The 15,252-nt window shown below is 41.7% G+C and overlaps 1 protein-coding gene across 1 annotated transcript in view; it reads left to right on the forward strand.

The window, feature by feature from the left end:
* Positions 1-15,252, forward strand: part of capn3b (calpain 3b) — a gene marked incomplete at its 5' end in the record, with an annotated part of 41,316 nt that overhangs the window by 4,795 nt on the left and 21,269 nt on the right. Inside the window, 8 exons of the mRNA XM_084314267.1 lie at positions 2,192-2,261; positions 3,365-3,483; positions 4,054-4,187; positions 6,879-7,047; positions 9,786-9,869; positions 10,520-10,611; positions 10,763-10,840; positions 11,292-11,452. Of these exons, the coding sequence (XP_084170393.1) occupies positions 2,192-2,261; positions 3,365-3,483; positions 4,054-4,187; positions 6,879-7,047; positions 9,786-9,869; positions 10,520-10,611; positions 10,763-10,840; positions 11,292-11,452 (907 nt within the window). The remainder of the gene's footprint in view (positions 1-2,191; positions 2,262-3,364; positions 3,484-4,053; positions 4,188-6,878; positions 7,048-9,785; positions 9,870-10,519; positions 10,612-10,762; positions 10,841-11,291; positions 11,453-15,252) is intronic.

A 15,252-nucleotide genomic window follows, 5' to 3' on the forward strand; every position in this document is an offset into this window, starting at 1 on the left:
CCTGTGACTTACTGTGGATATTTACTGTTAATGCTTGTGTCTAATTTTATGTCATGTTTAAAAAATAAAAATAAAAAATGATCGGTCTATGAATCGAGGTCGCTATTTCTTTTCGATTAATCGTGCAGCCCTATGTGGTGCTTATACTAATATAGGTAAATGTTATCTATAGCGCCTTTAAATTACAAAAGCTAGTAAAGGTGATTTTACATAAAGGGACAAAAGATATTACAAACAACTAGATTACAGAATATAAGATAAAGAATACAAGTCCATCTATCATACTATCATACCTATCTTACCTTCCATTGTTCTCAATTAGAAAATGGTTAAGTAGACAACCCTCCCCACCCTAACACAAGTATACTGAAAATTCCACAATTTACTTTTCATAACAATAATAAAAAAACTAAAATAATGTTTCATAGAGACTCAGGTTTCTGAGGTAAAAAAAAAAAAAAAAAATAATAATAATAATAATAATAATAATAATAATAATAATAATAATAATAATAATAATAATAATAATAATAATAATAATAATAATAATAATAATAATAATAATAATAATAATAATAATAATAATAATAATAATACATGAGGGATTATAAAATTGACAAATATTGAAATTGCCATGATCTGATCATGATCACGGACACGCACACGCACACGCACACACACAAACGCACACACACATGCACCATAATATATATTCTGTATATACCATGGTAACAGTGAAACTGATCATGATCACACACACACACACACACACACACACACACACACACACACACACACACACACACACACACACACACACACACACACACACACACACACACACACACACACACACACACACACACACACACACACACACACACACCTATTCTGTATATATACCATGGTAACAGTGAAACTGAGTACGGTTAGGTAACTATGTTGCCACTGTTGATATGAGAGCCACACTATAGAGCTGCCGTGAGAAACACTTAAAATAGCAGTCAATAGATACTTAGTTAACTACAATGTGGCTCCATCAATAACCTTCACTGAAGTTATTTCGGGTTGGCTTTGCATCCTCCATGAGCATATGGCACATAATATGGAGCTGATTATTGAGGTTTTAAATACAGGCCTATGCACTTTGACCAGATATTATTTATTTTATAGGAGTTAATTATGTTTAGAAGATACATAATCTTCCCACCCCCTAGACTCAACCCCCCACTGCATACATCTATATCTATACATATATATCTGCATTCTGCATATATATATATATATATATATATATATATATATATATATATATATATATATATATATATATATATATATATATATATATATATATATATATACACTGACTTAACACAATGTATACTTTTATCTATCTGTATATATTCCTAATATTATTAGTTATATGGCTTACTACCAGTGTATTCATAATTGTACCACTGTACATACTAATACTGTACATACATTAGCTTAGCATATTAACTCTGTTAATATATACTATATATAATATACATATATACTCCACATATTCTGTGTATACTGCTATGCACTTTACTGTTACCTATGTCAACTTAATTGTGTTGTACTGTACCTGCGCTGCATGTCTAATAACAATACAATTGAATCGAATCAAATCAAATTGAAGATTGAATTGTTAAACTCTATTTTTGTTGATGCACATATTTTAATTGATCAATCTATTAAACTATGACACTTGTTTATTTATCAAGTACCATGAAAAAGATTGTAATCATGGTATTTAATAGAGGCCTGTATGTTGTAGTCTACAGTAGTTCTCTTTACTCCAACATGGCTGCCTGTAATCATTGGTAACCACTTTTGAAAGGAAATTACTCATTTCTGTACAGTGGTAGAGCAGATAAAATACTGGAAAAGAATGATACTACTGTTGAACAGTTCCACAGATACTACTGTTGAACAGTTTATCTGAACAGTTCCACTGTGATCCAGTAATAACCAAATTATGACATTTTGGTTCATATATTTCTCACATATCAAGACATCAACTGTTGTTTTGCACATAGCAACCATTGTTTCTTCCAACATGGAGGACAAGTGGTCATTCTAACATTCTGTGCAAGACCTCTATTCCCAAACTGATTTAATGACAATCATGACTATATCTCAACTATTGTTTCTATGTTCTCAGGAAATCTGTGAAAACCCCCAGTTCATCATAGATGGAGCCAACAGGACAGACATCTGTCAAGGAGAACTGGGTAAATGTTTAGTTTTAATCAAACCAATAGAATAATTACAGAGATTATAGATATGCTACAGCTCAAATGCAGTGTTAGGATTAGCAGATAAAGAATATGGACATGTCCTATGAAGCTAAGGGGAAACCTAAGGGAAGATTATAGTTCCACCACAGTTTAAAGTCAGTGTTATTGTGGCAGATAGCAGCATTAATGTGGTAGAAATAAGTGGTGTGCACATGGAGGGGCTGTGGGGGGTTTGCATTGGGGCAATTATCCTTGCACTTTTTTCTGATTTAGAAATTGAAATAAAACATTGCACTAGACATTGCTGGGGTCTTTTTGGTAAATGCTAGATCCCACGGCCTGGAAGGACTTTTTTACACTTATTTGTAATTTGTAGGTATTGGGAGGGGTTATGATAAGGGATAAGCTTAACCCTCAATCAATCAATCAATCAATCAATCAATCAATCAATCAATCAGTCAATCAATCAATCAATCAATCAATCAATCAATCAATCAATCAATGCTCAATGGAGCTGCTCAGTGGTCAACAGTGTCGGACTGTTGTTCTACTGGGCAGCTCCCAGGTGTTAATGTGTGTAACTGTGTGAGTGTGAAGCAGGGTGTTGCTGAAAAAGAGCATTCGCACTCAGCGAATCTACCCTATAGAGGATAAAATAATAATAATACAAATAATAATAAAGTATGCCCTTTGTAGGGCTCTTGCCCCATATCCCAAAAAGGACTGTGCATACCAGTGGTCAGGACGCCTACAGTACCCTATACATTTATCTCAAAATCAGAGAGGCCACTGGGCGACTGTCTGGAGCCGTACACAAGTAGAGACACTCGTACCTGATAACAGGACGAGAAGAGAAACTACGTGTCCCCCTCATACTGCCAACCAAACCAGGGGTGAGAGCAGAGTAGAACCAGGATTACATAAGGTCACTTTATTGCGCATGAGAATGAACGGGCTCTCAGTTATCTCACTGATGAAGACGCAGGCGACTGAAGCGGTGCTCTGCTCTATGCCAGCTACTGCATTATCTCTCTCTCGTAAACTGATATGTATAGATCATTGCCCTTTTCATAACTCTCTGAATCCATTGTTGACAGGTGACTGCTGGCTGCTAGCTGCCATCGCGTGTCTCACATTGAATGAGAAGCTGTTATATAGAGTTATCCCCCCAGACCAGAGCTTCACAGACAATTATGCCGGCATCTTCCATTTCCAGGTATGGCTTCCTGTTAGGATACTTATTCTTCTGCTTGATAGGATTATGCAGTGCACAACAGACTGACAGTCTTATTGAAATATCAATTCAATATTATAAATAACAATAATAATATGATTTATCCACTAATTGAATAGCTCATTTGATTGAAATTTGCACAATGAGTCAATTGTAAAAACAATGAGTCAATTGTCATATTAGAAAAAGGGCAATTTGTGAATAATGTTGTGATATGAGAGATAGGCTTTTAATTTCCCAAGAAATACAGTTGCTCAGTGAAGCATTTATGCCCACTGACATTTGTGCTACAAAATTATATTTCTGTAATCCCAATTTATTTTTAAGGTATTATTATATTTAATTAAAAGAACAACAAATTCACTCCATTTGTTGCCTAAAGCCTAAAGGTTAATTGCTCCAGCATTTTCACATTAGATTACATTTCCTTTTTAGACTACAGTAAAGGGTTCTGAGTAATCTCCCTGCCTGGCACTCTATAATCTCCATTTGTATGACTTGTCGCTCACTTCCCGTCTTCACCCGCCGTCTTCACCTGCCGCCTCCCTGCAGTTCTGGCGCTATGGCGAATGGATCGATGTGGTTGTGGACGACCGCCTGCCCACCTTCAACAACCGCCTGGTGTTCACCAAGTCATACAGAGAGAATGAGTTCTGGAGTGCCTTGCTGGAGAAGGCCTATGCCAAGTAAGTGTGATGAAAATACTACCAATCTTAGTCTATTAATACCCATTGGTGTGTAAATCATAATTTACGTACATGTGTCCTCAGATATGAACATGGTTCAGATTTCCTACCCCTCCATTGCGGGGGGGGGGGGGGGGGGGGGGGTTGGTTATCTAACCTCCTGGAACATTTGTAATAGATTTCTGTGTTAAAATGTACAACCCCAAGAGGGGGTTCCTGCACAGGTCCCACCCACCTCCAGGGTCTGAGGCCCCACTTGTATAGGGAGGTGTAGTCTGACATCACTCTGGACCGCCCGCGAGGTCCACCCGTATAGGGATTTATCATTGGGAAAATTGATTATCGGCTATTGTAACAATTCTGCCTCATGAACATTGGCAAGCTTTCCATTTTTGCACAAAATGAGTTCCCTTCTTCTATCACTAACATTATTGCATTTCTGGTTGAAATAAAATTAGGCAATTCTTTTTTTACGATTAATTGCGAATATTTTCATGTTGAGGTATAGATTGTGGATGAATTGTGTAGATTGAGAATTCAAAATGTAATTGTGCATAAGACATTGTTAGCATCTACGTTCTGGCTGAAGGGGGGGGGGGGGGGGGGGGGCTCTAAAAGGTTTCACTTTCAATTGGTCGAAAGTCACACCAGTGAATGACACTCAAACCTCTCTTAAAAAAACATGATACGAGAGTGTAAGGTGTTATCGTGGTATTTTTAAAATGATATCAGAGCCGGATATTCCTCATTCCATATAACCCTTGGCTCACTCACAAGTTAAATACCCCCACTTCTCCACCTGATTTGACGATGATAGATAGATAGATTATCTTATACCTACTCTTATGAATGAATAAGACTGTAGTGCTTAACATACGTGGCCACATGGTGCCGGTGAGCAGAGGGTTCGTGGTTTGTGGCTATCGGAGGAGTGCAAAGTGCCTGCTGGTACCTATGACCATGTTAAACCTGCAGATAGTTGACATATAACTGGCAGTCCCTTCTCAGGTATTGCGCATTTGCTTTTCACCTTGACAGTAAATCACCAACAAAATATAAAAATGTCTTTAGCACGTCACCAATGCAAGAGACTCCGGTATCGAATCCCAGTCTCAGCATTGCCTTCAACTTGGGCCGGCCGTCGTACTGGCTCATTTGGCAGTCAGTGGGTGGAAGTCGATGGGTGGGGATTGGACGTTGTGGACAGCGACTCCTACAGGTCGGTTGGGTGACGCCTGCACAGCAGAGACAGGAAGTATCGTGGGCAGCGTGAGCCTCCCACGCGTTACTCCTCGCCACTGAGAGTCCGCGCTGTCTGGTGAAAAGATGTGACAGGCTGCCTCCTCGTGTACCGGAGGGGACACGTGATGCAAGGCTTCTATCCTCACTACAACCGTCCAGTGGGGGGCATAGTCTAGCAACGTACAAGACAGGGGAGGGGAGAATTGGCAATACGAAATTGGGATGGGAGAAAAATAGAAATGAGGAGAAAAAGTGGATAGAAAATAAAGAAAATTCTTTAGTATAGTCACAACATGTGATCACTAATGTGCAATACTCTTGAGTCCTAAGTCATATTTGATACTGTCATACAGTGCAGCACCAAAAGGTTTTGTGGATTATATATTTTCTTTTGATAAAAATGCAATCACCACAATATTTAAAAGGATATCTTCAGCATTTAAAATACCACTGTATGTGATAATATCATGATATACCACCCTACCCTTTGATTGAATTGATTGAAAACTTTATTAACAGATTGCAGAATGGGTACAGTACAGCACAGCTCAATACATACAATTGTTAAGGGGATGCAGACCAGAGAAAGACTTTCGTCTTGTTTACATCAGGGTTCCCCATTTTCAATTCATCATAACATATGTACAACTGTACAAGCAAAACTGTACATTGAAATATTGACAATACCATACTTGGTCATTTACTGTACATTGGAGAGGGTTGGGTTAGGACATTTATAGGGGCCAGTTTTGAATTGCAGTCTCCCGTAGGTGTTCTTTGAGAGTGGTTTTGAAAGTGGGTAGTGTTTCACATTCCTTTACAGCTTTGGGTAGGGCGTTCCACATTGATGTGGCATAATTGCGAAACGTGTTTAGTCCCTTGTTTGAGCCGAATCTGGGTTTAACATGATTTGTGGAGCTCCCTCTGGTGTTGTGATCGTGGTATTCACTGACCTTTGGGAAGTATTTTGACATGTACATGGGTACCTTGGTTGTGTAGTGTATCTTGTAGACCAGGCCCATTGCAAGTTGCTGTACTCTGTCGTCTACTGCTCTAAGCCATCGTAGGTTGTCAAAGTGGGCAGGGGTGAGGTGGGTTCTATGAGTAAGGTCAAGCAGTAGTCTGACCAGTTTGTTTTGAGATGTTTGTAATTTTGTCAGCTGGGTCAGCTGTCCCATAGGCCATATCCCTATGCAGTAGAGAACTCTTAGTTTAATTTGAATTCATTTGTTTAAAAGTAGCACCCTTTTAAAGGTTTTTGCCCTGGAAAAGTCTGTGGACACCATTTCTTTCATTATTAACTTCACGATGACTGACCTCTTGGCTTCTAACTACAACCTCCTCACATTTCTAAAACTCACCTCGTGGATGCAGACACTACAAGATGCTAAGACTGGAGGAACAGACACGTTTGCACTCTGAATATAAACGAATATGCCTCTTGCTCAGGTTGCACGGCTCCTATGAGGCGCTCAAGGGGGGAAATACCCTGGAAGCCATGGAGGACTTCACCGGGGGCGTGACGGAGTTCTTTGATTTAGTAGAGGCGCCCAAAGAGCTGTACAAGATCATGAGGAAAGCCCTGGAGAGAGGCTCACTGATGGGCTGCTCCATAGATGTGAGTCACCGCCCTATACAGTATGTGCCGTATATAACCCAGCAGTGATCAAACACCATGTGAACTCTGTGGATTAAATACAGTGGTTCTCAAGGTGGGGTCCGGGGACCCCAAGGGGTCCTTGAGTGGGCTCCAGGGGCCCCCCAGCGAAATGGGTAATAGTTTAATTTCACTAATATCCTTCCTTCACTAGAAGTTAGTACAGCAAGAGAATGTATAAGAACCGTGACTATTCTGGTCACAGGTTTCACTCTCTCCTCTATTATCTCTCCACCTACAGACATGGATTCTGGATTAAATCAGATGTAGCAATAGATTCTCAGATGGGGGTCAAGATTTGATCAAATGGCCAATTACGTATCAATTACGTATCAATTATGTATCAATTACGTATCAACTTTACATATCAATTATTAATCAATTTGGGGGCCCTTGACATGAAAAAGAGAACCACTGGATTAAAACACACACATTTAATCAGGTCAAAATACACACATCTAAATAGTGAATTGATTGTATTTATTGATAATAGATAATAGTTATCAATGGTGAACAAGAGACATAGAGATGGTAACTTCAGGCATTTTGTTGATAGACGGACTCTTGCCCAGGGAGGGGAGGGGAGAGTAGTAGGGTAGGGTAGGGTAGGGTAGGGTAGGGTAGGGTAGGGTAGGGTAGGGTAGGGTAGGGTAGGGTAGGGTAGAGTAGAGGAGAGGAGAGGAGAGGAGAGGAGAGGAGGGGAGGGGAGGGGATGGGAGGGGAGGGGAGGGGAGGGGAGAGTAAAGTAGAGGGGATAGTAGAGTAAGGTAGGGTAGGGTAGAGTAGAGTAGGATAGAGTAAAGTACAGTAGGGTAGAGTAAAGTAGGATAGAGTAGAATAGAGTTGGGTTGAGAAGAGTTGGGTAGGGTAGAATAGAGTAGAGTAGAATAGAGTAGAATAGAGTTTGGTAGGGTAGAATAGAGCAGCGGTTCTCAACAGGGGTGCCGCGGCACCCTAGGGTGCCTCAGAGTGGGCCTTGAGATCTAAAAATATATATATAAATATTTTTTTAATTCTTTTTGGATTACATAAAATGTTCACTAAAGTGCTATCTGTTGCAGCTGCACTGTTTTCCATGAAAATACCATATTTTGATAAGTTTGACCATTTCTCAAAATCTGAAAATCATTATTTAATAAAACACAGAAAAGGATCACCAAGTTACTCTGGATAAAAAAAAACTTTACAGACAACATTGAGACAAAGCTTCCTGACACATCTCCATCCAAACTCTTGGACGAACTCATTGAAATCTCATCTGATACCACCTGGAGAGCTCGTTTCAGAGTGTGGTGCTGAGTACCAAGTATCTCATGATGCAGCAGTTAAGGTGCTGATGATACCCTTCAGCACCACATATCTGTGTGAAGCTGGCTTTTCATCCATGACAGCTCTGAAAACAAAATATAGGGCCAAGTTGAGCCTTGAGGATGACATGCGTGTTGCCTTGTCAAAGATCTCCCCACGTATTGACCGTATTATTAGCCAGCAGCAGCAGACCTCGCATTGAGCTAGAAATGTCCACTGAGTGAACGAGTGCTTATTTTCTGTATTTATTTATATTTTTTGAGAAATGGTAACTTGGTGATCCTTTTTTGTGAAATGGTCACACTTATCCAACAATTTTTATGGAGAACAGTGCAGCTGCAACAGATAGCACTTTAGTGATCCTTTTCTGTATTAAAAAAAAATACATGATTTTCAGTTTTTGATAAATGGTCACACTTATCCAAATATGCTATTTTTATGGAAAAGAGTGCAGCTGCAACAGATAGCACTTTAGTGATAATTTTCTGTAATTTTATTTAAAGAAATATGCTATTGTAATGTCAACCGTACTAAGCCATTTAGACCTGAAACACCTGTTAATAATGCATTATATAGCCTGCATATACACACAAATGTGTTTCCCGGTTTCTTAAATAAACATTATTTTGAAAGCAAGCACTTTTGTCATCATTGTAGCAAAAAAGACAGGACCGGAAAAGTCTTTATCGTAGGTAGGGGTGCCCTGGAATATTTTATTGAACACAGGGGTGCCTTGGCAGCAGAAAGGTTGAGAACCCCTGGAATAGAGTACAGTAGAGTAGAGTAGGGAAGATTAGAGTAGAGTAGGATAGAGTAAAGTAGAGTAGAGAGGAGGGAACTTTACAGCTAGAGGTAATTTAAAAACACAAGAACATAACAATCCAGGAGTGTGTATTCAGTGTGTATTGAGTATGGAAATCGGTCCTGATGAGTATTTGATTATAAATGCAATAACTGGGCACCCAAGTGACGACCCATGTAACGTGCTGCGTCGCGACGCAGCCGACCCGGGTTCGATTCCCGGACCCGGCGTCCCTTGCCGAATGTCTTCCCCCCGCTCTGTTTCCCGTTCTTCCTCTCTCTCTCTCCCTCTACCGGACTGCCCGGTAGTACAAACAAATAAAAATCTACCAAAAAAATACAAATAGAAAATGCAATAACTGTTGGAATCAAATAGTTTTTCAATAGGTGATTGTGTGTGTGTGTGTGTGTGTGTGTGTGTGTGTGTGTGTGTGTGTGTGTGTGTGTGTGTGTGTGTGTGTGTGTGTGTGTGTGTGTGTGTGTGTGTGTGTGTGTGCGTGTATCCGTATCCCGTCTGCCCCTCTCTCGCCTGGATGTGGTACATACCTCTAACAGATGGTTCATGTACATGTATGTAATCTCTCTGTCAGTGTGTTCTGTCTAGCGACCTGGAGAGCCGTACCAACCAGGGACTGGTCCGAGGCCACGCCTACTCCATCACGGGGCTAGAGGAGGTACTGTGAAGTGTACATTAAACTGTGGTCAATCTATCGCAGTTCTTAGAGTCTTTATAAGAGCGATACTTAAAGGGAAAATTCACCATAAAATAGAACGTCACATGTAATTTCTGTACATCTCAATTTCGATTCATGAATGTGAAAAAGTATCTTTTAAAGCTGAATACCAGGGACAAATCCTGCAGCAGCTTCAGGGACAAATCCTGGAGCAGCTTCGTAGCTAGTGAATCGTGAAACAACTCCTGGCACATTGTGACAGTACCCCATCGTGATTTTACACGGATATGGGTACAATTTCTGATTCAGAGCTGCCCTACATTTTAAATAAATCTAATTTGGATGTAATAGCTCAAACAGAAATTCTATGAGCCCACAAAGGCAGTCACTAATTTACCGCCAACGGACCAACTCCAAAACTGTGTCACTTGATGACATCACCACTTCAAGTCTTGATGCTCTGATGTCCAGCTTCAGGGAGACAGTTGTGTATGTTAATAAATATCGAACTGGCCAAGATCATTGGAATGGTGCAATGTAAATTATGTTTAAGGGTCCCTTTAATGTTAATCGTGGTGTTTCTGAAATGTTTCTATAAGAGCAGGTCTTTACAGGATGCTTAATGGTAATTATGTGTTTTTTTTTTTTAGTGCGATGAGGCTTCAAAGGACACCAGAATTCGTCTGATTCGCATGCGCAATCCTTGGGGTTGGGTGCTATGGAAGGGACCATGGAGTGCAGAGTAAGATTTAAGCTGTCTAAAACAGCAATATTTTTCTCCAAATACCAATAAGCACCACCCTCCCTGGCCAATACATAATGTTGTACAACAGAGTCCCCACCTTCTGAATACCGTGTTCAGTTTGTGTTTGTGGATTATGATGTTCCCACAGTTCAAAGGAATGGTCTACCCTCGCTACTGTAGAAAAGGACACCTTGAAGAAGCAAACGGTTGAAGGAAGTGAGTTCTGGTGAGTGAGGTCATCATCCCATCTATCTATCTATCTATCTATCTATCTATCTATCTATCTATCTATCTATCTATCTATCTATCTATCTATCTATCTATCTATCTATCTATCTATCTATCTATCTATCTATCTATCTATCTATCTATCTATCTATCTATCTATCTATCTATCTATCTATCTATCTATCTATCTATCTATCTATCTATCTATCTATCTATCTATCTATCTATCTATCTATCTATCTATCTATCTATCTATCTATCTATCTATCTATCTATCTATCTATCTATCCATCCATCCATCCATCCATCCATCCATCCATCCATCCATCCATCCATCCATCCATCCATCCATCCATCCATCCATCCATCCATCCATCCATCCATCCATCCATCCATCTATCTACGTAACTACCTATCTTCTTTCCTTCCTCTTCCCTTCTCTCCTCCAGGATGTCCTTCAATGACTTCAATAAGAACTTCACAAAGCTGGAGATCTGCAACCTGACCCCAGACACACTGCAAGGTGACGAGAGACACAGCTGGTCAGTTGCCGTCAACGAAGGCCGCTGGGTAAGAGGCAGCTCCGCAGGAGGATGTAGAAACTGCCCAGGTAAGCTTCCACACTTTGCCTCAGGCCCCTCCACGCTTAGCCTCAGGCCCCTCCACGCTTAGCCTCAGGCCCCTCCACGCTTAGCCTCAGACCCCGTCACGCTTAGCCTCAGGTCCCTCCACGCTTAGCCTCAGACCCCGTCACGCTTAGCCTCAGGCCCCTCCACGCTTAGCCTCAGGCCCCTCCACGCTTAGCCTCAGACCCCGTCACGCTTAGCCTCAGACCCCTCCACGCTTAGCCTCAGACCCCTCCACGCTTAGCCTCAGACCCCTCCACGCTCAGCCTCCGGTCCCTCCACGCTTAGCCTCCGGTCCCTCCACGCTTAGCCTCAGACCCCTCCACGCTTAGCCTTCGGTCCCTCCACGCTTAGCCTCCGGTCCCTCCACGCTTAGCCTCAGACCCCGTCATGCTTAGCCTCAGACCCCGTCACGCTTAGCCTCCGGTCCCTCCACGCTTAGCCTCAGGCCCCTCCACGCTTAGCCTCAGACCCCGTCACGCTTAGCCTCAGGTCCCTCCACGCTTAGCCTCAGACCCCGTCACGCTTAGCCTCAGACCCCGTCACGCTTAGCCTCAGACCCCTTCATGCTTAGCCTCAGGCCCCTCCACGCTTAGCCTCAAGCCCGTCACGCTTAGCTCCAGACCTCGTCACGCTTAGCCTCAGACCCCTTCATGCTTAGCCTCAGACCCCGTCACGCTTAGTCTCAGGTCCCTCCACGCTTAGCCTCAGGTCCCTCCATGCTTAGCCTCAGGCCCCTCCATGCTTAGCCTCAGGCCCCTCCATGCTTAGCCTCAGGCCCCTCCATGCTTAGCCTCAGGTCCCTCCACGCTTAGCCTCAGACCCCGTCACACTTAGCCTCAGGCCCCTCCACGCTTAGCCTCAGGCCCCTCCACGCTTAGCCCCAGGCCCCTCTGCGCTTAGCCTTAGGCCCTGTCATGTTTAAGCAACTATAGCCATAAGCTGTTGAAAAAATTATGATGGAAATACCATCGGTATCATGGTTTAAATTGGATTATACCAGGGTAGTATTACAAAAGTGGTACCACGGCGACTTTTACCATGGCAGTACCATGGTCAATTATTTATACAATGGAAGGTACCATGATACTTTTTCACAGGGGAAGTACCAGTATGTATAAATAATAATATCTATGTTAGAACAGTGGCAGGAGGAACACATCAGGATTGAAAAAAAAATCCACAGGAGGTCATGGGTTTGAAAATGATCAAATTAAGTTAAATCTAAATAAAGGCTTTTAATACAGTACATACAACTCACACCCATGCCTGTACCTGGATAGCTGGTCCACCAAAATGTCCCCACCCTCCACCAACAGTTTCGCCCTAGGAGGCTGAGATTGGAGGTCAAGTGTGCGTGTAAAGCTGTTGTGATGTGAACTATTGAGACGCTAGGACAGTGTTACCAAGACTGGGGGCTAATATGGCTAGAAGGCATTGTGATTTGTGAACTCCTCACATGACCAACTGATGTCACGGCAGCTTAATGGAACTCTGCCATTGGCTAAAAGGGGGCCTGGCAACGGGAGTGGCCTATCACGAAAGGTTTGTGAATTAAAAAACAAATGTACCCATAGAAAAGCTTTCTTTTGTTGCTTTTACAGTTTGTTATAATGTTTATATGGTACTTATAGGTGCTATAGATAACATTTTATGTAATCATAAAATAATTCATCCACAGAGATTATAATACAACAGTATTGATTAATTAATTTATCTTTTCAAAAATGTTGGCGGGTCCAAAATCCCTCCCTACTTCCCATTCCCTCACATGGAATGCACCTGATTGGATAAATGACATGCTGGTGCTCTAGTGCGACATCTAGTGGCTGAATGTATCTTCACAGCCATAATGGTTTATCGTTACAGGTGTGATTGATTGATTGATTGAAAAGTTTATTAACAGATTGCAGAATGGGTACAGTACAGTACAGCTCAATACATACAATTGTTAAGGGGATGCAGACCAGAGAAAGACTTTCGTCTTGTTTACATCAGGGTCCCCCATTTTCAATTCATCATAACATATATGACATACATGACATACAGATAGACAGTACTGCTACATCTATACATTTATGACATATCAGATTTGCAAATACAGTACTGTTTGTGATACAAAAGTGTCCAGAAAAGGAGTGTATATACATTTGGCATAGAAACTGTACATTGGAGGAGGTTGGTTGGGTGGGGTGGGGTTGGGTGGGTTGGGTGAGGGCTGTACATTGGAGGTGGGGGGGGGGGGGGGGGTTGGGAAGGGGACACACACACATTTTACACTGTACATTGGAATATTGACAAAGCCTTACTTGGTCATTTACTGTACAACTAGGTTAGGACATTTGTAGGGGCCAGTTTCGAATTGCAGTCTCACGTAGGTGTTTTTTGAGAGTGTTTTTGAAGGTGGGTAGTGATTCACATTCCTTTACAGCTTTAGGCAGGGCGTTCCACATTGATGTGGCATAATTGCGAAACGTGTTTAGTCCCTTGTTTGATCCGAATCTGGGTTTTACATGATTTGTGGAGCTCCCTCTGGTGTTGTGATCGTGGTATTCACTGACCTTTGGGAAGTATTTTGACATGTACATGGGTACCTTGGTCGCGTAGTGTGAATGAATGAATGAATGAATGAATGAATGAATGAATGAATGAATGAATGAATGAAAACTTTATTTAACAGATTGCAGAATGGGTACAATACAGTACGGCTCAATACATACAATTGTTAAGGGGATGCAGACCTGAGAAAGACGTTTGTCTTGTTTCCATCAGGGTCCCCCATTTTCAATTCATATAGACATATATGACATACATGACATACAGATAGTCAGTACTGCTACATCTATACATTTATGACATACCAGATTTGCAAATACAGTACTTTTTGTGATACAGAAGGAGTCAAGAAAAGGGAGTATATACATTTGACGTAGAAACTGTACATTGGAGGAGGTTGGGTGGGGGGGGTTGGGTACATTGGGATATTGACAACCATACTGGGTAATTTACATTGGAGGTGGTTGGGGGGGGGGGGGGGCGGGGGGCACACTGTATAAACAAGTAACACTGTACATTGAGGGGGGGGGGGAGGAGACACTGTACAAACAAACACAATTGTACATTGAACTATTGACAAAACCATACTAGGTAAATGACTGTACATTGGAGGGGGTTGGGTTAGGATATTTACAGGGGCCAGTGTTGAATTGCAGTCTCCCGTAGGTGTCCCTTGAGAGAGGTTTTGAAAGTGGGTAGTGATCCACATTCCTTTACAGCTTTGGGTAGGGCGTTCCACATTGATGTGGCATAATTGCGAAACGTGTTTAGTCCCTTATTTGAGCCGAATCTGGGTTTAACATGATTTGTGGAGCTCCCTCTGGTGTTGTGATCGTGGTATTCACTGACCTTTGGGAAGTATTTTGACATGTACATGGGTACCTTGGTCGTGTAGTGTATCTTGTAGACCAGGCCCATTGCAAGTTGTTGTACTCTGTCGTCTACTCTAAGCCATCCTAGGTTGTCAAAGTGGGCAGGGGTGAGGTGGGTTCTAGGAGTAAGGTCAAGCAGTAGTCTGACCAGTTTGTTTTGAGATGTTTGTAATTTTGTTTTTAGCGCCTTTGAGGTGCTTTGGTACCATGAGGTGCAAGCATAGTCGTAGTACCCCTGAATGAGTGCTCCTGCCAGAGTCTTCAGGGTGTTCTTGTTTACCAGAGAGGAGATCCGGTACAAGAATCGAGTTCGTTGGTTGACTTTTTTTATTACATTGGATGCCATTTTGTCACAG

Source organism: Notolepis coatsorum (assembly GCF_963971535.1).
Source record: "Notolepis coatsorum genome assembly, chromosome: 5".
Taxonomy (NCBI): domain Eukaryota; kingdom Metazoa; phylum Chordata; class Actinopteri; order Aulopiformes; family Paralepididae; genus Notolepis; species Notolepis coatsorum.